The sequence below is a fragment of the Heterocephalus glaber genome, unplaced genomic scaffold (genome assembly GCF_053883595.1).
Source record: "Heterocephalus glaber isolate CG9 unplaced genomic scaffold, H.glaber_assembly_v1.0 deba00000768, whole genome shotgun sequence".
NCBI lineage: Eukaryota > Metazoa > Chordata > Mammalia > Rodentia > Bathyergidae > Heterocephalus > Heterocephalus glaber.
The window spans coordinates 9,006,477-9,029,347 of record NW_028258162.1 but is presented as its reverse complement, the minus strand read 5'-3'; the positions used below and the strand labels follow the sequence as shown (position 1 = coordinate 9,029,347).

General features: G+C 48.1%; 1 protein-coding gene and 1 long non-coding RNA gene across 10 annotated transcripts; one reads left to right on the top strand and one right to left on the bottom strand.

Moving 5' to 3' along the window:
• Window positions 1–71: 71 nt before the first annotated feature.
• Window positions 72–20,063, bottom strand: Msrb2 (methionine sulfoxide reductase B2). Of its 4 annotated transcripts, none has more exons than XM_087207241.1 (6): window positions 20,007–20,063; window positions 18,731–18,781; window positions 15,448–15,548; window positions 10,492–10,568; window positions 1,641–1,788; window positions 72–776 (listed from the first exon to the last, which is right to left on the bottom strand). In XM_087207241.1, exons 2-6 carry the CDS (start codon window positions 18,750–18,752, stop codon window positions 672–674), a joined length of 453 nt encoding a protein of 150 aa, XP_087063367.1. In that variant the 5' UTR covers window positions 18,753–18,781; window positions 20,007–20,063; the 3' UTR covers window positions 72–671. The 4 variants fall into 4 exon arrangements, with proteins under 4 accessions (XP_087063367.1, XP_004859975.1, XP_087063366.1 ...); XM_004859918.4 differs by lacking the exon at window positions 20,007–20,063 and adding an exon at window positions 19,634–19,767; XM_087207240.1 differs by lacking the exon at window positions 20,007–20,063 and adding an exon at window positions 19,116–19,397.
• LOC106010650 (uncharacterized) lies at window positions 11,423–22,871 on the top strand. 6 transcript variants are annotated; one of them, XR_015449673.1, is made up of 6 exons: window positions 11,423–12,454; window positions 13,726–14,128; window positions 14,449–14,537; window positions 15,089–15,712; window positions 17,141–17,490; window positions 22,475–22,871. It is a non-coding gene; the product is annotated as an uncharacterized LOC106010650 (long non-coding RNA). The 6 variants fall into 6 exon arrangements; XR_015449672.1 differs by having other exon boundaries at window positions 11,424–12,383; XR_001184414.3 differs by having other exon boundaries at window positions 11,424–13,584.

The window sequence follows — 22,871 nt, the reverse complement described above, 5'->3', positions numbered from 1 at the left end:
TTTTCTGTTATTTTCACTTCCAGTCATGTTTATAAAAGAGCAAATTCATAGGCTTAGACAAAAAGCAAACATTGATTTCAGTAAATATTCTATTTGAACATTTTAAAGTTTAACTTTGTAGGCAGAAGGTACAAAGGTGAACATTTCATTGTAATCAACAAAATCTAACAGGCCCACATTGGAGCTGCTTTGTGGGTGGTAGGGGCAAAAGTAGAATATTGGAGACATTAAAAATCTGAAAACATATCACTCATATGGTCACCATAATGTGTGCTAAGCAAAGCTCAGCCTCTCCCCGAATCTGCTCCACAATGCTGGGATGGCTCAGGGCTCCGCATCGTATGCTCCTGGAGGAGTTCACTACAGTGGCAAGTTCAGGGTCATTCTGCAGGAACTTCTACCCATCAGCCTCCTGATGTCCCACAAGGGCCCACCCTGCTGACCCACCCCAGGCCTTTGCAAGGCAGTGGTGGAAACAGCTTCCCCTCAGGTAAAATTCCATGGTCCAAGAAGGTGTCAGGCCAGACCACAGGTAAATAAGAGAAGTTATAACTTGCTTGGAGCCAACAGCAAGCAGCCTGGCTTTGCAGCACACAAAAGAAATCATCTACCTGAATTATGAAAATCAAGGTTGCTTGAGGAGCAGCCCGGGAGGGGACTGCTAGAAACGGTCACTGTTTGCTTGGCTTGAACTTCAGGGCCACACTGTTGATGCAAAACCTCTGACCGCTCGGCTCGGGTCCATCGGGAAACACGTGGCCAAGATGAGCTTCGCACTGCAGGGGAGAAGCCGCTATCAGTTTCACGGGAGAGACCTTTCTGGGAAACCAGACGGAGGAACCCTACACCGCCACCCCACTCCAGAGCTTACCATCTGCGTAGGAAAAGCAGAATTTGCACCAGAATTCAATTAAGAGAGAAGAACACAGAGCACAGCAGTGATGAATAGTCCTACCTTCCCAGTAAGAAAATCAACAGAGTATTAAATTTTGGCCTTGATTTACTACTCATATATGACATGGGGATAATACTTACATAACAAAGCCATTGCAATGATTAACTGGCCCAGTGCAAGTAAAATGTAACACAATTCCTGAACGAGTACTCAATCATGTTGTAGACTGTGCATTATTATTTTTCTTTATTGGTGGCAAAATGATACTTTACCTACTTGCCTCTGTTGCTTTATAATATAAACTGATGCAACAGAAAATGTGAGCACCCAAGGATATCAAAATGAAATTGCTGTCAGGATTTAACTTGCTCCCTCCCACCAGGCGCACGGAAGGACCCGGGTGCTGTTGTCACCTGAGCAGCCTGCCCAAGGGTGACATGACGCAGAGCAGGGAAGACAGGAGGTGCAACTCCACAGGGCCTTCCTGCTGCCTGTTCCTGCTCAGAGCAACATGCAGGGGCAGCCCCTTCCTCTCCCTCAGCCCCTGGCTTGTTCCATCTTAGGGGAAGGCGAGAGCCAGGCAAAGCACTGGAGAAAGTGGCGCAGGCAGCCTTTCACCCGCAGCACCCAGCAGAGTCCAAAGTGCGCCGAGGACAAAGTGCCTCATGGAAAATCAGCAGTGGTGCCAAGGACAGGCAGCACTCAGCGTGGCACTGAGAAAACCAGCCAAAGCAAACTACGCCACCTGCTTGCAGACGACCTCTGTACGAGCCGACCCCGAGGAGGTGTCCAAGCGTCTCAGGATCCCTGCGCGACTTTCGTCGGAGCCTGATGTACCATGAGCCTCAGAAAACGAAGGCCATCCAGTGCCAGAGCAGAACTTCTTCTCCGAGCTGTGGATCACAACAAGGCTGTTACAGGCGCTGTGCTTAACATGCCAGGGGTGTCCACTGCCCTGTTCACAGCAGCCGGCAGGGCCTGCATGCTGCCTCTCCTCTGCCCAAGGTCCCAACTCAGCTCCGTGAACAATCAGTTCCAAAAACTGTCCCTGCTGCACCTCACTGTTAGACACGGCCTGGCCGAGGGGCAAGGGGGCCTTGTTCCTTTGATGCTAGTGGCTTCTTTCTCCATGTCCGATCTAAAGGACCGAAAAACACGAGGAGCTTTGTGAACGGTGCTGCATATTGGGAACCGCAGATCAAGCCCATGTGTTCCGAATGCAGAAAAGGGAAAATCAAAAAGAAGTTAAGAGCAGTCAAGGGAGGTCCGCACAATCTTGGCCATCAGAGAAATGTCGCATCTGATGAAACAGCCACTTTTAGCACCGGGCAGGTGCCTGACTGCCTACAGGTATTCAAAGCTCCCACCTGCTATTTCTTAGCAGTGTGAAATTAGGTGACTATTCCACAGCCCACAGGCTTGGTCTTCTTGCCTGTAAAATGGGGACAATAATATCTACTCTACAGGGACATTCTGAGGATTTAGGGGGTGCTCGGTGGAGTGTGGTACAAAGCTCAGCACAGTGGGGAGCACACGGTAGGTGCTCAGGAACGTTCCTTGTGATTATTAATAAATAATCGCTGTGTCCATCACTCCAGCGAAGTCTGACCACCCAGGAAGTTTCCCAGGGTCTGGTGAGACTACGAAGGTTTGATCTGAAATGCCACCCACAAGCTCATGGGCTGAAGGTTTTGTTCCTAAGGCCTTCGAAAGTAGGACCTTGGGGTGGGGGGGGGGGTATTGGAGCCATAGCTTTATGGGGTCTGAGGAGGCAGTGGCTGTGGGAGGTGGGCCCAGGTAGAGGAAGTAGGTCCCCGTGGTGTGGCCTTGAAGGGTCCACTTTGTCCCCAGGCCCCCTTGTCCTCTCTCTGCTTCTGACCCCGATGAAGGGAGCAGCCCTGCTGCACTGCAACTCCCTGCCATGATGTCCTGCTGTCTCACCACGGGCTTAGAAGCCACACAGCAACATTCAAAATCAACCTTTGCTGCTTATGAGCTGTTTGTCTCAGGTATTTTATCACAGCACTGGAAAGCTGACTAATGCAGACACTGAAGCCTGGAGTGGGGCACAGGAGCTATCAGGAAGAGGAGGAGGACAACAGGCAAACTGACTCACCAAAGACCCCGTTCTTGGGGCTGGGGATGTGGTTCAGTGCTAGGGAGCTTGCCTGGTATGCAAAGGGCCTGGGTTCGATCCTCAGCAACATACACACACACACACACACACACAATTTAAACAAAGACCTCATTCTCTAAGAGTCCTATCACATAAGCTCCTGTAAATGGCATTAGGAAAACAGATTTTAAAAAGTTTAAGATGGTAGAGATGATGCTACCTGAGTAATAATTGAAAATTAAAACCTGCAGAAACTGAACAAACACGAAAAGAACAGGGAATAATTGAAAACCTAGATGCTGAGCCCAGAAGGAAGCAGAGCTGGGAGCAAAGCTCCACCAGGGGAAGGACAGTGGGATGAGTCTTGTGCACTCTGGGCTTGGGACCCCTCTGCACCTCAAAAGCACTACGAGTCTCTGAGCATTTCTGCCCACTGGGGTGCATTCATCGATACTTAGCAAATTAGAAATTATAACAGAGATCTACACATGCAGTCATGAAAAATAATAAATCCATGGCGTTAACACAACACTTTTGGACAACAGTTTTTTCCAAAATGAAACAGACTCTGAGCGAGAAGGGCTGCACTGATTTACAACTTCACGAATCTCTCCATTGCCTGGCTTGAAAAAAGGCAACTGAATGTCCTTCCGTGCCTACACCTTCACTGCTGCAATGTTCTGATTAAATTTCAGGAAGAGGCTGGGGCCCGGCAGGGAAGGCCTCCCTTGCATGCCCGAGGCCTTGGTCCCATTCCCAGCACCAAAAGTAAAAGGATGCAAGCACATGCGGATGGATCTGTGTCGGGAAAGGGAGTGCCTCGTAGATCCTGGGGATCCTCAGGGATCCTTTGTGAGAAGCACAGGTGTATCCTCTAGAAGTGAGGGCTTGATTTCCCAAAGATTCATGTAGGAATGCATGCTCTGCTACATCTGTGCATCCCTGGGAATTTATTTAACTTTCTGAAGCCTCAGCATCCAAATAGCTATGGCTTTATTACCTCACATGGTTGCTGAGAAGACTCGCTGCCATCTTTTCTGCATATGATGTTTAGAATAGTGTCTGACACGTGGTACATAAATAAATCCATAGCTATTGTTTTAATATCATTATAACAACAGATATTCATGAAATTTGAGCCACACAGGCCCAACTAGCAGAGTCTGAACAGTTGGGTTGGGTTCTTTGTGACCATTTTGTAAGGGTTCAAAAATACCTGAGGTTTGGGGTGCATCTCAGTGGAAGAGGACTGAGTTCATATGAGGCCTTGGGTTTGATGCCCAGTACCAAATAATACAAAGACCAGAACAAATAAACAAAAATATGCACTCGGCCACTGTGTCTCAGGGAAAACCATCATAAGCATCTTTTAACCATATCCTCAACATTATATAAATGACTGATCATTAAAGGAATTTTGATAAAGAATTATGAATAAAGTTTTTTAAATGAATGAATCTAAGACTAATAAAAAGTCATTAAAACATTTCATGGAAAACAATAAACCTTTACTAATGCAATTAGCAGAACCTGGAGAGTCCTAACAAACAACATTTAAGATTGAAAACCTAAATACGAAGGCCAATTAGAGATTCCAATATACATATTTAAATGACTAGCAGATGAAAACCATTCTGGATCACATACTGTAAAGGTTCTTCTTTTGTTTAGTTTCTGCTTATCTGGCTTGCTGCTGCTTCTTTCTGGGCTTCCAGGGTCCCCAAAACAACAGCAGAGGCACGTGGTGGTAGCTGACAATCGTAGCCCTCCCTGATTAGATTTACCATTCCTTTGAGGGTCTTTAAACAACATTACTCAGTTCTCTGGGTCAGGCAGGACAGCAGAATGTTATGTGAAAAGTGAACTTGTACCGAGCTATCTGTTTCCTTTGGGTCTTAGATTCACGTTTTGAGATTTAAGTGTGCCCCAAAGTCAGGCACCCAGAGTTGCAGGTTTGGGAGGGCAGGGCACCACTGATGAGTTCACAGCTAAAGGGGCTTGTTAAGAGCTGGGGCCCAGCTCGGGGAAGGAGGTCTCCGGGGCACAGACTGAAGGGTGGGTGCTGGCTGGATGGGGTGACACACGCCTGTCATCCCAGCACTGAGGCAGGAGAGGTGGGGGAGTTCAAGTTTGCGTCCTGACTGGGCACTTAGTGAAACCCTGTCCCATACATACACACACACACAGAGCTGGGGATGCAGCTCAGTGACACAGGGTGCCTGGGGTCCATCCCTAGTACAGGAAAAACAAAAGAAGAGGAGAGTACAGTACATCCTGTTCTCAGACCCTTCTGTCTGCTTCCTGGCCACCGTGAGGCAAACAGCTCCACTCCGCCAGCCCCTTCCGGTCGTTTCTACCTTGGGACCAGCCAAGCACGGAGTGAAGCCACAAGCCAAAACAACCCTTTTCTCCCTTAAGTCGTGGGTGTCAGGTACTTGGTCACAGTGACAACAAGCTAATACAACTGATGACCCTGACAAATGTGGTCGCACAATACATTTTAATAAACCTTTCCAGAACCAGTTTCTGGGGTGGAGAAGCAGGGAGACAGAGGGGCAGGGGAGGAGGGCAATGCCATTTAATTCCAAGCTTGGCAGGGCAGTCTGGAATCCCCAGGGGAATGTGCTGACATCCTGGAATACACTCTGGACCCTAACATCCTCACCAGGATGGTGAGGTCTCTAACCAGGATGGGCAGCAAATGCCCAAGAATGTACACTGTAGCTGGGCATGGTGGGACTCAGGAGCCTCACACAGGAGGATCACAAGTTTGAGTCCAGCCTGGGCAACTCAGTGAGACCCTGACTCAAAATAAAGTTTTAAAAAAGAGCTGGGAGGGCTGAAGGTTTAGCTCAGTGGTGCCACCATCTGCCTCACAAGCGCAAGGTCCCAAGTTCGATCCCCAGTACTAAATAAAATAAAAAAGAGCTGGGGGTGTAGCCGGTGCAAAGGCCCTGAGTTCAATCCCCATGACCCCCCCACACACACACACCAAGAATGTGCACCATATTCGTTCCAGTGACAATACAGCCATGGGGGACTACGGTAAGTCTGACAGAAGTGGTTCGGAATGAGGCTCTGGAATGGAGCCTGCTGGTGAAGCTGGCCGGCCATGTCCCCAGAGGCTGGCTGTCTTCCCCAGGACCTCTGCCTGCCATTCAGAGAGCTGGCACCACAGTGCTGGAGTGCCCAGGTACAGGCCACTGCCAACGTGGCTTACAGAAACTCAGATCACAGCATGCACTTTGGAGACCCAGAGCCTCATAGTCTCGCTGGCAGCTGCAGAACCTGGACAAGCTACTTAATCTTCACAGGACTCAGTTTCCTCACAGGAAATGAAAATAACAGCACCATGGAGAGCTACTAAGGGTCTGTCAAAATGGTGTACTTGAAGAACAGTTCCTGGCTTACGCCCAGAAGGGTCCTTCACTGCTGGAGTGCTTCCCTCCCTGAGGAAGAGTGTGCTGTAGAGGCTTCCGTAGAACATGAATCCAGCACTGTCACGTATGAGATGAGACTGCTCTGCTATGAGTACAGTGTCCCCTCTGAAACAGACTCAAGACAGTGACCTGGAACAAGTTACTTGAAACCTGGAAGCACCAGTTTTCACATCTCTTCAAAGGGCTGTGAGGATTATTTCCAAAGTGCTGAGCCCAGTGCTTATGATAACAGGCCAAGAAGTTGTGGCTTCTTCTCTCTTGCATTTCCATGGTGATGTCACAACTGTAACGTCCTAACTGCGATGCTACAGGGCAGGAATCACTAAGCTGTCAGCCAGGAAGCTTTCATCGAGTGCCCCATACTAGTTTCACAGGTGGCTGGGATGCTCTCTGCCTGGCTGGTGGCTAACTCCAACTTCTGGCCCTGTATTCACGTGGTATTCTCTTTGTGCATGTGATTCTTCTCCCCTATGAAAGACAACCACTGTATGGATTAGGTACCATTACTATTCTCATTTTACATGTGAGGAAATCCAGTCACAGGGAGGTTCAGAAACTTTCTCAAGGCCACACTGCAAAGGAGCCAGGATGTACAAAGACAGCCTTCTGTACTCCATGGTGAATGAGTGCATCTTTAAGAAGAGCATATTATTATCTCGGAATGGTGGCACAGCCCTGTAATCCTACACTCTGGGAGGCTGAGCCAGAAGGATCACAAGTTCAAGCTCGGACTGCTAACTTAGTGAGACTCTGTCACAAAATAAAAAATAAAAAAAGGGCTGGGGATGTAGCTCAGTGCAAAGGCTCTAGGTTCAATTCCCTGTACTGAAAAATAAAAGAGTATATCCCAGAACATAAATGATTCTTATGAACCGCAATAGTTTGGATTGTAAGTATCCCCTGGAGGCCCATGTGTTAAAGCTGTGGTACCCACCTTGGCACTGAGGGAGGTGGAAGAACCTTTAAAAGGTGGGGCCTCATTGGAGGGGTGCAGGTCCCTGGGAGTGTGCCCTCCAAGGAGATTATAGGACCCCTGCCCCTCTTCCTTCCTTCACTTCCTGGCTCTGAGGTGGGTGCTTCTGCTCCGCCATGCACCCCAGTCATGATGAGCTTAGCAAAAGAGGATCGACCAATCATGGCTCTGAAACTGTACGCCAGAACCTTTTCTCTTTATAGAGCAGGTATGTGTTATAGTACTGGAAAACTGACCCCACACGAGGATATGTTCTTATTTCCCTCAGTCTTAGCTGGAACAGCAGCAGCCACAAGAAAATGGAACACAAACAAACTCGAAAATTCTTAAAAAAAATTTTTTTTCAACTAAAACTAAATGTTTAAAAAGAAACACGATTTGGTGGTTCAGTGAACTGGCCACAAGGTAAACAGGCTTTTGAAGACTCAGCTGGTGTTTCTGTTAGTTTTGGCAGTTTTGCTACCTCAGTGACCTGGGATTCACCACTTAACTTTCTTAATTTGAACAAGCATTGTGCTAATACAGTAGCCACTGGCCACATGTGACCTTCTAAATTTAAGTGAACTAAAATTAACTAACATGAAAAATTCAGCTTTTCAGCCCGAATCTCCAAGGCTCCTAGGCACAAGTGCTGAGCAGCCACCACCATGGCCACAGTAGACACACAGTTTCCATCTTCACCACGAGTCCTGTCAGGCAGAGCTTTCTGCTAGCGTTTCAGGTCCCTGCCTGCTCCATCGTTCTGTGACCTTCACTGAGCCTGCACAGCTAGGGGACAAAGGAGGGCTGGGGTCGTGACAAGGGTTTCTCTTTACAGATCTGGAAACTGGACACCAATGAAGCTGAAGAACAAAGCCTAACACCTGGAAGCGTGCCCTCAGGAGGGGGGCTCGGCATCTTTTGTCACCATGGTCCAAACACAGGCACAGAACGTCGTCCCGATGGCTAGACAATGACACTTCCAGAAAGGTCCTTTGGCTGAGAGCAAGCTGGCCAACTTAAGGTCCTCCTTCTCCCCTTTCCCTGAAGGAAAGGACAAGGAGTGGGTGACACCAATGCGGGCCTCACATTCTTTGCTGTGATACTGCTGAGTGCGCATCTGGTACCCCTCCCATCTCCTGGCATACGCAAAGCCTCAAACCCCTGGACTCTTCAGAATGACAGTATCCTCTGTCTGCTAAAGAGTCCACTCCTGGCTGGCAGCCCCTAGGTAGCTGCAGGGTGGGAACTATCACCGGAAAAAGCAAGGCAGGTGTAGAAGGTTGGGACTAAGGGCTGAAGGTTAACCTGGTCAAATATGGTCAATGATTAATCAACCATGACTATGGAATGAAGCTTCCATAAAACCCCAAAAGGACAGAGTCCAGAGAGCTTTCTACAACTGGAGGGTGTCCCCAGAGAGGGCATGAAAGTTCTGCGTCCTTCCTTCATACCTCCTTGTATGCATCTTTTTATCTATGGCCTCTGTAATATCCTTTATGATAAGCCAGTAACAAAAAACAAAAACAGAAAAATTTAAGGAGAGCTGGGCTTTGTGGCACCCAGCACTCAGGAGGCTGAGGCAGGAGGACTGCTGAGAGTTCAAGGCCAGCCTGGGCTACACAGGGAGACCCTGTCTCAAAACACAAAGTAAATATATATGTATAAAATTTAAACCAGTAAACGTAAGTGTTTCCCTGAGTTCTGTGAGCTGCTCAAGCAAATTAACTGTACCCAAGGAGGGGGCTGTGGGAACGCCAGTTTACAGCCAGTGGGTCAGAAACACAAGTCTAAACCTGGAGTTTGCAATGGGTGTCTGGAGTGCAAACGGGTGGCAGGGTGACCCCTGGGGACAGAGCCCTGGGCCTGCAGGGTCTGACACTTCCTCCAGGCAGGCAGAGTTCGAACTGAACCAGATGAGGGCACCAGCAGGATCCACTGCAGAAGTGACTGCCTGCTTCCGGAGAGAGGGTCCCCAGTCTTAGGAAGTTACATGAAAGAGTCTTCCTTGCTGACTGCCATGGTGTGAGGCCAGGGGACGGTCTGCTTCTCTAACATCACTGTAAAAGTGAACTTCCTCTTATTCTTCCCACGCCGTCCAGGGCTGGCTTCCTCCCCAAGACCTCCTCAGCAGTTCCCACAACCTCCAGGCTCCGCGCATGAAGGAAAATCAATCTTACCGCTCCTCGTCCCTGCAGTGGGTCTGGCCTCCCTAATGCAGTCCCCATTAGCAGCCGCCTGGCCAGGAAAGCCCGTCTGCTTAAAGCCCAGAGGACAGGAGGAACCCTGCCTAATGGAAGATTCACAGAGCTGGCTTGATTTATATTTTATTCTAAACCAATTTAGGGTTGACGCAAAAGAAAGGAAAACATCTTTGAAGTTCTGAAAAATAGAGCTTCAAAGATGTTTTTCTTTTTCATCGAATCCACTTTTTTAAAAGACTGTTTCCTGCATCTCTAAACAAAAAAGCCTTTGTGGAGAGATTTTAAATCCCGATTGACTTAAAAGAGGCTTTGAAATCAAGGGACAATTAAATTTACTTTTAGCTACACGGAAGAGGGCATGGTATTCACTACTGTCAAGCACTGTATGGAATCTATCCTCATAAAATTGTACATTTCCTAAATTAAATTATAAATCCATTTTCCCTGAGAGAGGTATACTTTTAATCACATGGTCAAGCAAATTCTATTACGACTTAGATTTCTTTAAATATTTTTCCCTCTAAAAAACTCCAATAGCTTTATCGTGAGGTACCCACCAAGGTTTTATTTATCTGCTCTTTCTCCGGGAGACCTAAAGGAAGAACGTAAGCTAAGAGGGCTCGTTCACCGCTCCCAACCCTAGGACAAAGCCAATGCGGACAAGCTTCTCGTATAAACAGCTCTTCTGACTGCAGCAATGCCAAGAGCGAAGGGCAGTTCAAATCCAAGGAGGGCCTGGGTGCAGCAGAGGCAGCTCGAGGTCTCGAGTGCAATCCTCAGCACCGCGAACCAGAAAGCATATATTTATTCCAGACTCCAAATGAGCCAGAGCATATGGATAGGGAGGCTCCTTCCCTCCCCCAGCACTGGGTCCCTTATCTTACCTGAAGAGGGGGCTGTCACAGCACACACAGTGATACATTCCAGGCTCCTTGTGGTCCAGGTAGACCCCACTGAAAGGCTGCAAATGAGCGAGATACGTCATGTGCAGTTCTCCCATATCACCCGCAGGAGGTGGCACCGTAGATTTACCCCAAGATAAGGGCTGGGTCTGGGTAGAGTCAGTGCTAGAGTCCTGTCCTAGCATGTGCAAGGCCCTGAGTTCCATGCCTAGTGTGGCAAAAAACCAAAGACAGACAAACAAAAACAACCACAATAAGTCTCCAAATTGAGGAATTTCTGTACCAGTTTGACAAAGTGTAGCATCATCAGAGGGAAAAATTAGTCACCCAGTGAAGCAGCCTGCAGGTTTACTTACAGCCGGGCCCTTTACTGTGTCAAATATTCAAACTGTGACATTAAGAATGCTTTGTATTTCTATACCACCTTTCATCCAAGAACATCAAAGTCCATGAAAAAGCAAGAAAGCTGTGTCTCGTCCCTTGTGATTGAGTAAGATTTCAGTTTCCCATTTCGAAAGAGTTAAAACAACAGAAACCTAAATACTTGTCTGAAATACTCTGAAATCTACAATTAAATATAGAATATGAAGGGCTTGGGACGTAGCTCAGGGGGAGAGTGCTTGCCTAGCCAGAGGGGGACGAATAGAAATGCAAAAAAGCACAGTTCAGTGAAATGGAGCCAGGGAGGATGCTGCCCATCCAGCAAACGTTAGAGTGTGAGACCAGGATAAACCCAAGAAATGCCCCCTCATGCCCCTCCCCTTATAAAATAGATGTTTTTGTAACTGCTTGTTCTGCTTCTGTAAACTTGCTTCATCACTTCTCGGAAAGAGATAGTGCCTGGTGCCTCTCTTTACTGTAGATTGCCCCAACCTGACAAAACAGCAAGATAGCTGAGTTGTGAAAAATACTTTTGCAACTAGTCAAAAACATGTTAATCTACCCTTGAACTTCTCTTCTTAAAATAACACCTATAAAAGCTATGCTGCTATAACACCCTGTGCTGTTCCTGGACTCAGGGCTTCACTTCACTTAGGGAGTGGAGTCCGCGCGCGTGAATAAACTCCTTTCAGTTTAACTTTGTCGTTGGTGTTTGATGATTTATCGGCTCGCTTGGCACAACAAAAGGATGAGCCAGGTCCTCCCAGGGACGAGGTTACTACTTATTTAGTGACCACGCTCCTGGTGTCTTCAGGACTTTTCAGGTTTTCAAAGGTATTCTAGAGGGACATGAGCCCACGAGCAAGCCAAGAAGAAAGAATTCTTCCTCAACGTTACTCTGCAAACTGGATCACACTGGCTTTTGTCTTTTACAAAGGTCATTTCTGCCCAATTCCTTTTATCATTTTCTCTGTCAAAGACAAGTTTGGAAAAAGAAAGTCTTGCACATGCTGTGAGGATCCGCACCACAGTGCCTGGTGGAAGGGTCACCCTATCCCATGGGGAAGAGGAGGAGGGGAAGCACCCACCAGCTCCCTGGGGGACAGAGCCCACTCGGGGCAAGCGGGACCTCTCGGCCTGCTCTGCATCTCCCAACTCAGAAACCTCCAGACTCCCTGAAGTGGCACCAGCAGCATGGCTTCAGCAAGACGCAGAAAGGACATTTTCAAATTAACCTACTGAGCTTGCCAGATGAGACCACTTGGATGTTTTTCCTTTTCCAAACCCTACACTCAGGTGCAGACATCCGCAGGTGGTCAGCTGGCCTTTCCCAGCCCAGCCCCTGAATGCCTCCTCCCAGCAGTGGGCTGGACAGCATCTGTGCCCGAAAGGAAGTTTTACGCCCCCACCCTGGGCAATTGGCCCTACTTGCCAAAGGAGCCCCTGCCACAGGCTGATCTAGAAGAGCCTACTGATAGGAACCAGGCAGCATGGTAAGATTCAAATCCAATTTCATCACTGCAGGGGACAGATGGGCACAAGTGACAGGGGACTGCAAGGAATAGTAAGTAAAATAAAAATTGTAAATTCAAATAAAAAGGAATTGTTAGCCAGTATTGTATGAATGGCTTCCTGGTATCCTCCTTCCTGTCCCTCAACCTGATACGAGTCTTATCACTTACTTAAGATCAAACTCAACTCCTATCCATTTGTTCATTCTAATATCTCTTTATTTGCACTGTTAAGGCTCGAAGCCAGGAACCCAAGCAAGCTAGACAAGCTCTCTGCAATGCAGCCATGTCCACAGCCCTCATTCTAGTAATGACTGCCAATCTAGTACAAACTCAGTGCTAACAAGCCTCAGGCTGTGTGCTAATGTTGCAGGTGGGGAAAACAACGGCAAACTCATAGTTTCTGTCCTCACACAATCTGCTGCCTCGGTGGGGAGTGACACGTGAGCTGCACTTACCTGGCATGATGGTGGCCACGACACAGAACTGGCAAGGGGTTTGGTAGCTCAGGACCCTTCCCCATGGGGGGAGTTTCCACGAAGGCTTGCAGCACTGCATACAGTCTAAATTGAATAGGTCTTTTTCTCTGAACCTTTTATTATTACATTACACAGCTGACTGGTGCTTGTTATAGAAAAATGCCAAAACACTAAGCCGAATGTTTAAGTATAAGTAAGAGTTGATGAAATGAAAAGATGTAAGGATGTTTCAGGACAATGGGAAGGACAGCCAGACGAGGTAGAGAAGGAAGAGGATGCTGGGCAGGCAGGAGAGGCCAGGGCAGGCTGAGCTATGAGCAGACCCCACTGCAGTGTGGGGAGCCTGCAGGAGTGGTCGCCGCAGGGGAGGACACAGCCACTGGCGAGGGCTTCCCTCGGCAGGGCCTGAGCCCCACCTGGTGTCTCTGCCCTGCCCTCTTTCTATCTTGGTGGTGTTTCTTGCTGCCTAAACTAAATCAGTAACCAGAGGTCTAAAGAGCGAGTCCCTCTTCCCAGAGGTACAAGCAGGGACCTGCTAAGGAGACTGCGTCCAGAGAAGGATCTGCACAAAACCCCCCTCTGTTGGCGCCAGGCCTCAGCTACTGCTCAGCCAGGTGCAGGCGCTTTCTGAGCTAGCAGAGCAGCAGCATATGTGGCAGCCCAGTTAAAAACACAGTGACGAACGCCTAATTTGGAGTCACCCGGTAGGAAGATTTCATGTTTGCTCTTCCCTTGGCCTAAAGAAGCTAAGGGTTGCAGTTCTGCAATATTTTTAAAAGTTCAGTGTGGACAGCTGAAAGGGATTTATGACCCTATTTAAAGTAACGGTGGCACTCATTTTGTAGAATGGCCACATGCACCGAGGACACGGTACCATCTGTTCCAGAAGCCCACGGATTTGTTCTCCTCAACGTCAGGCACTGCATGTCTAGGCTCTGCACATACAGCAGATCTTGCCGGGCTCTGCACCTGAGTCGGGGCTGGCTGAGGTCACCAGGAGACCTGCCCTGCACCTGCTCAGACTACCGCCTGTGGCTCCCTGAGCCTCTCCAATGATGGTGAGTGTGGCCTTCTTCCCAGGGAAAACTTTCTCAAAACAAGCCCTGCCCACAGAAGTTGGAAAAGACTGGCATTTCCTGAGAATCCCCTGGGATCTGCTGGTGGGTCCGAGGACACTGGTATCAGAGACTGATGTGACCGTCATTACCAGGCTGTGTGCACACAGACTTTTCTGCCTGAATTTTGCAGGTAAAAGCAGAAATATTCTACAAGATGGTGAAACCACTGTACGGTGGCCTGTGGGGCTGGGACTGCTTTGCAAATGAAAATATCTAGTAACAGAGTTCAATAGCTACATTGTAGCAGCTATATTTCCTTCTAAGATTGACCACTTGATAAAAACAGCAGTACTATAAAAAATGGTTATAATGCCGAACGGCTGAGGGTTGCTCTCTCAGGAAAGGAAGGACAGCTGAGCTTGGTGAACACAGTTTAAGGAACTGTTTCCGCCTCTAAACAGTCATTCAATATTCACAAAAATTTATTTTTTGCTTGCCTACTACTGCCAGGCCCCACGGACAGTAATGACAAATGCTATGATGGAAAAGAACTGGGAGAAGTGAACCTCACTTGGGAAAGAAAAAGGCTTCCTAAGAAAGTGAGTAAAATGTAGGTCTGAGTTGATTAGGGGGAGGGGCATGGGCAAGGGGGAGAAACCCGGGTGCAGGGCCCTTATGTGGAAAGGGAGCCCCCCCCCCCGGGGCGAGCCAAGGCTGGGAGGAAGTGCAGTGCAGACCCAAAAGGGAGCTGGCTGGCTGTGAGGTCGCGTCAGAAATCTGGGGCAGAGCTGTCAGGAACTGATTAGCCATTTAGTATTGTCTCTTTCCTTGAAAGCAGTGGGAAGCCAGAGGGATTCCGAGCTGGGCAGTGGTGTGGTCAGCGGTGGTAAAAGACTCTGGCACGGGACAGGGATGGCCCGAGTCTTAGCTACTTTCTCTCTGCGGAGAACACCAGCCACAAGTGAAAGGCGGAGAGGCTTATTTCAGCTCCCAGTTTGTAAAGATTTCGGCCCACCGTGCGGTGGCTCCAAGGCAGAGGGGCACGGTGGAAGGGCCTGGAGGAGGAGAGCCGCTGACGGGTGGGGAGGGAGGGAAGGGACCAACACGAGCCCGCCAGGTCACGCCCCTGTGACGCACCTCTTGCGACCAGCTCCTCGAAGACTACCCCACCCAAGACCCAGTCCCCTCCCGAAGCCCCAGCTGTGAGCTCGCGCGGCTGTGGAGGTACACCTCGGCCTAACCGGAGCACCGGGCAAGGAACAAGCGCTGTGGCAGGGAGGCTGGCGGCTGCACGGTCAGAGGCTAAGAGGAGGTGACGGGGCTCAGTGGCGAAATGACCGGAAGTTTATTTGGAACCCAGAACAGACAACGGAGGCGACAGGACAGAAGGTGACAGCCAGGGAAGGCTCTGGGATTCCGCCACTGAACTGGAGGACCACATCCGTGCGGAGGATGCCGATCTGTTCCAACCCTTCACCCCCAGCCCAGCTGTCCACTGGCTCAGCTCACCGGTTCGGTTCCTTTTTCCCTCGTGACACAGAACTGCTCTGGCGTCAGTTTCTTCTGCCACTCAGCCTCGGTGAGAGTCAGCTCACGCTTCAGAAAAGACCCTGGATTGTTAAGTAGGAAATCTGTGTTATTAAAAAAAAAAAAAAAAAGCACAACGGACTCTCCTTCCCTGGCCTTTCTCCCAAGTGCACCATCTTCCGGCGGAATAATCCTATCCTTCTTCTCTCCGCCACACTTCATTCTTCACAGGAACCTGAAGCCTCAGGTACAAAATGCTTTGACTATGTAATTTAATAAGAAATCAGTAATAAGTAGGGAGCGAGCTTTCTAGTTCTCCAGGGGCACAGGAGCTAAAGAGGCAGCTGAAATGTGTAATAATGCAGAATATATTCTCAGACACCTGAGCAGGAAATTGATCCTCGCCTCCTTTCCCACTTTTGGAGAAGCCTTCCTGTCAGGACACAGCTGGGAGTAGGGGAAGGATTGGATAGAAAACAAGCCTGAGCTAGCACGTTATTAAACTCCTCGCTTGCTGGTTTATAAAGATATCTCTGATTTTGTTTGTCACGGGAGATCTTTATTAAAAAATCTTCTGGCGTAGAGACTCTTATCTATTTCTGAAAGGGAAACTGAGACTTACCATAATCTATTATGCTTTGGGGATAAAGTCCATATTTTGTTTTCCTCTTTCCTACTTCCTTTAGCTTCTGTCTTATTACTTTTATGTGGGTGAGCATAAACAAAATAATTAAGATGATATTCTCTTTAGCTTAAGCATGCTGAAAGCACAATTCTCTTGGTAAATGTTTTAATCATCCAACATGAAGAATACGAAAGGATTTTATGATCTCTCCACTCTTCAATTGACAAAGGAGAATAGAGGCCCCAAAGGGTTAGGAACCTGCCCATGGTGCTGAAGATAAAAGTTAAACAACGGTTGATAGTGGCCAGGGCTACAGCTCAGTGGTAGAGGGTGTGCTTAGCATGCATGAGGCCCTATGTCCAATCTCCAGAATCCAAACAAAAAACACTTGTGCTGTGGAGTCCCATATATCAAACATGTTATGAATTTATATTTGAAATTCATTTTTGATCTCAAAATAGTCATAACTAATCCTTTAGAAAAGACTCTCTTCCTCACCAGTTTGTAATACTGCACAATTTTCTGTATTTTCAGATTGTACAGTGTTGATTGGTTATGCTTATTTATATTTTTAAAGGTTTTTTAAACCGTTAAATATATTACAAGATTTTTTAAATATACATTTTATAAGCTACAGGAATTTCTTTCTTACTATAGAACATACTTCTGAAATGTTCCTATGAAAATATAGCTCAGTTAACATACTTTTTTTCAGAAACTCACCTCCTGGGACCAAAGCAAAATGCATGTGTGTGACAATTACTATTGCCCGTGATTTTCACTTATCATGTAGGCAGCCAAGTAATAGATGGAAAAAGAATGATAGAATTTTAAAAATCACCACATTTGCAACCACCAAAATAATAACCAATCCGAGCACAAATCGTCAGGGGATTCTAAAACCCTCGGTGAAAGAAAGTTATCATGAATTCAGCGTAAGCTCACCGGGGTCTCCATGAATGGCGGCTTTTCTTCTCTGTCCTTATCTAGCTCTATTCCTTGCTCCACAATTGGCTTTTTAAACTTTCTTCTATTCTCCTTAAACTACAGTTTCCACCAGGTCCCTCCTACTCCAGCAGACGATGCCACTTGGGCGGAACCAAAACTGTCACCGGGGAAATCTGTTTCCTGCTTCCTGACCACCACATATCTGCGCCTGTTCACATCCTTCCTCCTGCACTGCTGCAGTGAAACGATGACCACCCCTTCTGCTTCTGTGCTGTTGTTCTTCAGGATCACATCTCCTTTCGCCTCTTCAAGGACCAGGACCCAGTGGCAGTTCCTCCTTGCCACCCGCATCTTGATGTGCTGGGTCTCTCCGAGGGAGAAGACCAACCATTCAGCCTTACACGAGACACTTAAGCTGTTCTCCACTTAACAGCTCCAGCTTCTAGGACATGGTGAGGACTCCCAGATATCTGTTTCTCCTTCTGTCCTAGATCTCTCTGCTACTCCAGACCCACATGTAATCAGCACCTGGTAGCTCCATTGGATGTCCCATCCCAAACACACAGAGAAACTTCACAGTCTTCCCTACCCAACCTACCAACCTAATTCTTTTGGGGGTGCCTAGGACCAAACCCAAGGCCTCATGCACCCCAGATAAGCACACTACCACTGAGCTGCAGCCCACACCCCGCTCGTCTGTGTGTGCTAGCTCAGGGAGTTTCAAGCTGGGAACCCAGGGCATCAGCCATGTGACTCTTTTCTCCACACCGAGCCCTGCTGGTTCAGGGACCTGTGCATTCTCTCTCCTCACTCTCAGACCCTTATTCCAGCACACATTGTTACAAAAATTTGCTGACATGTATGCCTTCCTCCTGTCCCAACCATTTCTGATTTTTTTCTCACAGCCCGGAACTGTTTGGTGAAACCTAATACTCTGAAAGTCAGAGTATCTGAGTCAGTCTCCCTCGTGTGATTTCCAGTGCCCTTTGTGCCTTAGTCAGGGCTGCCAATTTCAATCCCTCTCTTCTGCACCCGTCATTCTGAACCAGTCTTCAGGGCACGGTTTCTCCTGTCTTGGCATTTCCATGCTCTGCTCTCTCACGTTCATACTGCTTTTTTTTTCTTTTCTAACCTGCACGTGTCCTCAGGTGCCAATGCATGCAGCACTCTAGAGAGGTCCATTATCCACAGTTGGTGGTGATGAGTTAAACTATACTATTCCTAATTTTCTGCCTGCTGGATCTGTCCATTTCTGACAAGATGGTGCTGGAGTAGTCTTCAACTATGATAGGGGATTCATTCATCTTTTTCTCGTTGCAAGTTTATCAGTTTTTGCTGCCCATAGTTTGATGCTCTGTTGTTAGGTGCACACACTTCAAGTCTCATTATATCTTCTTGAGGAACTGGTCCCTTTATCATTATGCAATGCCCCTAACTCTCCTTGCTCTGGACTCTGTTCTGTCTGAAGTGTAGCTAGCTACTCCTGCTTCCTTTTTATAAGCGTAGTTTATTTTTCTCCACTCCTTTACTTGTAATCTGTATGGGACTTTCTACTTTACACAGGTGAGATCCTGAGAGGGGCTCTCATGTTAGGGTTCTCCTAGTAGGATCAATGTGCATCAACTTGCTCTCTCCCTGCACACAGGCTGTGGGAAAGGCTACAAGGACAGATAGGTAGCAAGGGGTCCTTACCTGGCACCCGATGTGTTGCCATCTTTCTCTTGGATGCCTCTGCTTCGAGAACTGTGATGGATAAATGTCTGTTGTTTAAACCACTCAGTCTACGGTATTTTATCTTAACAGCCCAAGCTCAGACAGAGCCAGTGAGAAGGAGCCAAGACTCAAATTTGGGTGCATCGACAACCAAGCCATTAACCATATTAGTACTACCTGGGCATCATTTTTAACGGGTGTCTAAGAGCTTGTTGAACTGAACTTCCAGATTTACCTAGGTCTCCCTTAACTCATCTGGGTTGAAGCCAGTTTCCGATTGCTAAGAGTAACGCTCTTAAGCACGTCTTAGCACATATAGCTTTGTTCTTCCCCCGTGTTATTCCCTTAGAGTAAGCTCCGAGACCTGTAAGTTACCCGGCTCTGGTATGTATCGGAAAAACTTCAGATCCCAGAGCAATTTATTCGCCCCTTCTGACAGCCCCAGCTCCAGCGGGAGAAGTTTCCGCTACCACCACTGGCCGCAGGGCTGAGCTCGGCCGGAGGGGCGGCCCCGGGAGACCCTGCGGGGCTCAACGGCGCGGCGCGCAGCCGGCCGGACCGTGCGCCTGGGCACAGCCCTCGGTGTGATCAGCGCACTCGGGTGAGCCAGGCCGCTGTTACTGCGTCCGAACCCCTGGCCGAGGGGCGCGCACGGCACACGGGGCACGCGCACGCAAGGGCACGCGCGCTCCCCCGGCGTCTCTACAGGGCCCTCGCGACCCCGGGGTCCCCGGCCCGGTGCGCTCCGGACAGGGCAGGGCCGACCAGCCAGGTCCCGAGTCCTACGCCGCTCCCCGCGGCGAGGACGCGCCTTCCCGGGACTCTGTCCCCGACCCCAGCTCCCGGTCCCCGGCCCCTCGCCGGACCCAGGCTGTGTCCTACCTGCGTCCCCGCGCCCCGACCCCGCGAGGCCCCGCACGACCCGGCCCCGCCACTCTCCGGAAGGCAGGAGCAGGAGCGCTCGCGGCAGGCGGGCCATGGCTCCCGGTGGCTCCGCCCCTGTATAGGCCCCGCCCCCTCCCCTCCCCCGCGTCTCCCCTCCGTCACCCCCTCCGGTGACCCCTGCCCCGTCCTCTGGCTCCCGACCTTCCCTGCCTCCCTTCCCCCGAAAGGGAATTTCCAGGCAGACGGATATATTTCTAACAGAAATAACTAAATCGGATAAGTGCGAGTTAAGTGTTGTTAGGCAGCGGTGGGCGGGCTAAGGGTAACTGCGCTCTTCGTGGGAGGCGCCTGAGCCCGGCCTGCTTCTTACTTTGCGTCCGGGAGCGGGAGGCCCTCGGCCCCACCGCGCTGCTGGGAAGCTCCGCCCCTCCCGCTCCGCCCCCTCCTGCTTCGGCCCCTCCTGCTTGCAGCCCTAAAACTGCCGCGGGATAGGACATTCTCGGAGCGGCCCCGAGGCCTGTCGCTTAATAGAAGGATGTACACCGCCTCCTGCCCGGGGTCTTCCTTTCCGGCATGCAGTCTGCGGCAGCGCCCCAGATGTGCCCGTTCCATCCACACACACCCGGGCTGCGCCCCAGGACACAGCGCCAGCTGCTGATCAGTCCAGACACCGACCGGCTTCAGTTTGTTTGCACTTTCCAGAGTTGTATAGAAATGGAATCATACAATTTGTGCTTGATTTCGTCTGGCTTGTTCCGCTCAGCATAATGATCTTGACAGGCCTGCGTGATTTTTTTTTTTTCATGTAGCAATTGCTCATCCTTCCTCAGTGCTGAGTAGTATTCCATTTACCAAACTCCTGTTTGTCTACTCACCAAATGCTTCCCATTTTTCCTTCTTAAAACTAAAGCCACCAGGAACATGCCTGTACCAGCCTTTGCGCGGATAGATGCAGTCTTTTCTCTTGGGTATACCTAGAAGCAGCATGGCTACATCATAAGGTAAACATAAGAAGAAAGGAAGGGAGGGAGAGAGAGAGAGACCCAAATTGTTTTCCAAGTGACTGTCGCAGTTGCGGTCCCTCCAGCAGTGCGTCAGGGTTGCCTTTCCTGTTCACCCTTGACGATGTGAATGTGCAGGCTTTTTGGTAATCTCATTGTGGTTTTACTTTACGGTCCCCAAGGCCAATGATTATGAGCTTTTCCATGTGCTCAACTGCAATGAGCGTATGTTCCGTGGTGAGGTGTCTAACTTCATCGCCTATTTATTATTAGGTGATTATTACTGAGTTGTGAATGTTCTTATATATTCTAGATATAAATCTTTGTCAAATATTTGCTTCACAGAGTGCCTCTGCTCCCATTCTGTGGCTTGTCTTTTCTATCTCCTACAGTATCTTTTCTTTTTCTTTTTGAGACAGGGTCTCCTTATATAGTTCAGGCTGGCTTTGAACTCACTGTGTAGCCCAGGCTGGCCTCAAATTTGTGGTGATCCTCCTGCCTCAGCCTCCCGGGTGCTGAGATTACAGGCGTGTGCCACCACGCTCAGCTTTGTAATAGAATCTTAGGAAGAGCAGAAGTTTTTAATTTTGATGAGGTCCAATTTATCAAATTTTTATGGATTATATTTTGCGGTATCATATTTCTTTCCCTAATCTAAGATCACACAGATTTTCTGTGTTTTATTCTGAATGTTTTATTGTTTTAGGTTTTACATATACGTCTACTACTCATTTTGACTTAACTTTTATATATGACAACTTTTTTATTGTTTGTTTTCAACATCAGTGTTTCCACATCCTGTGGTAAAAGGACTACCCTTTCTCCCCTGAATTGCTTTTGATTCTTTGTTGAAAGTCATTTTGTCAATGTGCAAATCTATATCTGGACTTTCTATTCTGTGCCATTCATCAATTTGTCTATTTTTTACATTACGACTACAATATCATGATCATTGGACTTCAAATCAGGTGGTATAAATGCTATAATTAAATTCTTTTTCAAAGGTGTTTTGGCTGTTCTAGTTGTTTTGTATTTTGACATACATTTTAGATTTAGGGCCTCAATTACTACAAACTTGCTTGAACTTTGATGGGGATTGCTTGGCTCTGTCCATAAATTTGGGGAGAATTGATATCACAGCTGTACTGAATCCAGTTCCTAAGTAAGATACACCCCTCAACTTCTACAGGATCTCTTTGCCTTCCATCAGCAGTATTTTGGAGTTTTCAGTGTATAGATCTTGGCACATCTCTTGACAGAATTATCCTGAAGCATATTTTTTGATGCTGTAATATTGTTTTCTTGTCGTTGTGTTGATTTGTTTTGTTTGCTATGCTGAGATTTAAACCCAGGGCCTCACACTTGCTAGGCAAGCTCTCTACCACCAAGCAGCAGCCCCAGCCCCTTCATGTCCTCTAATTAATTTTAATTTCTGATTGCTTTTTTGCTAGTATGTAGATTTTGTATATTTATCTTGTCTTCCACAATCTTGCCAAGCTCATTTATTCTAGTAACATTTTAATGGATTTTCTATATAGACAACCATGGCATCTGTAAAGAAAGAGTTTTATTTCAATACAAACGTGGGTGTGAGGGCGATCTGGCTGCGACATCTGTCACCCCATTGATCACCAGGGTTGATTCGGCTGATCTGGCTGGTCAGGGGGGTGTTCCCTTCCTCCCTCACTGCTCCATGTGCGTCCCTCCCGAAGCTGCGCGCTCGGTCGGTCGCAGAGGACCGTTTCCTCGGTCAAGGGTATACGAGTAGCTGCACTCCCCTGCTAGAACCTGCAAACAAGCTCTCAGTACAAACGTCTTCCCTTTTTTTCCTTTCCAGAGTGAACATCCTCGTGTTGTACTTGATCCTAGAGGAAAAGCATTCATTCTTCCACGATTAAGTTTCAAAGTAGCTATGTTTTTCAAGGATACCTATCAGATTGAGGAAATTCTCATCTATTTGGTTTTTTTGTTTTTGTTTTTTGGTACCGGGGATCTAACTCAGGACCTTGTGCTTCCAAGGCAGGTGGCAGAACCACTGAGCTAAATCCCCAGCCCAATTCTCATCTACTTGTAATGTACTGAGTTCTTATCAAGAGGCGATGTTGAATTTTTGTAAAATGCTTTTCTGCAGCTATTGTAGAATCATACTTTTGTTTTTGTTTTTAGTCTGTTGATTGAATTTCAAACGTTAAACCACCTTAGTATGCCTGTAATAAAGCCCACTTTATCTCTTA

Excerpts from the sequence above, each read along its gene's own strand:
- Msrb2 (XM_004859918.4), bottom strand. The coding sequence starts at position 19,730 with ATGGCCCGCCTGCCGCGAGCGCTCCTGCTCCTGCCTTCCGGAGAGTGG. Across the intron at positions 15,549-18,730 it reads GGCAACACATCGGGTGCCAG|GGTCTTTTCTGAAGCGTGAG; the intron begins GTAAGGACCCCT and ends TTAACAATCCAG. Across the intron at positions 777-1,640 it reads CAGAGGTCGTCTGCAAGCAG|TGCGAAGCTCATCTTGGCCA; the intron begins GTGGCGTAGTTT and ends TCTCCCCTGCAG.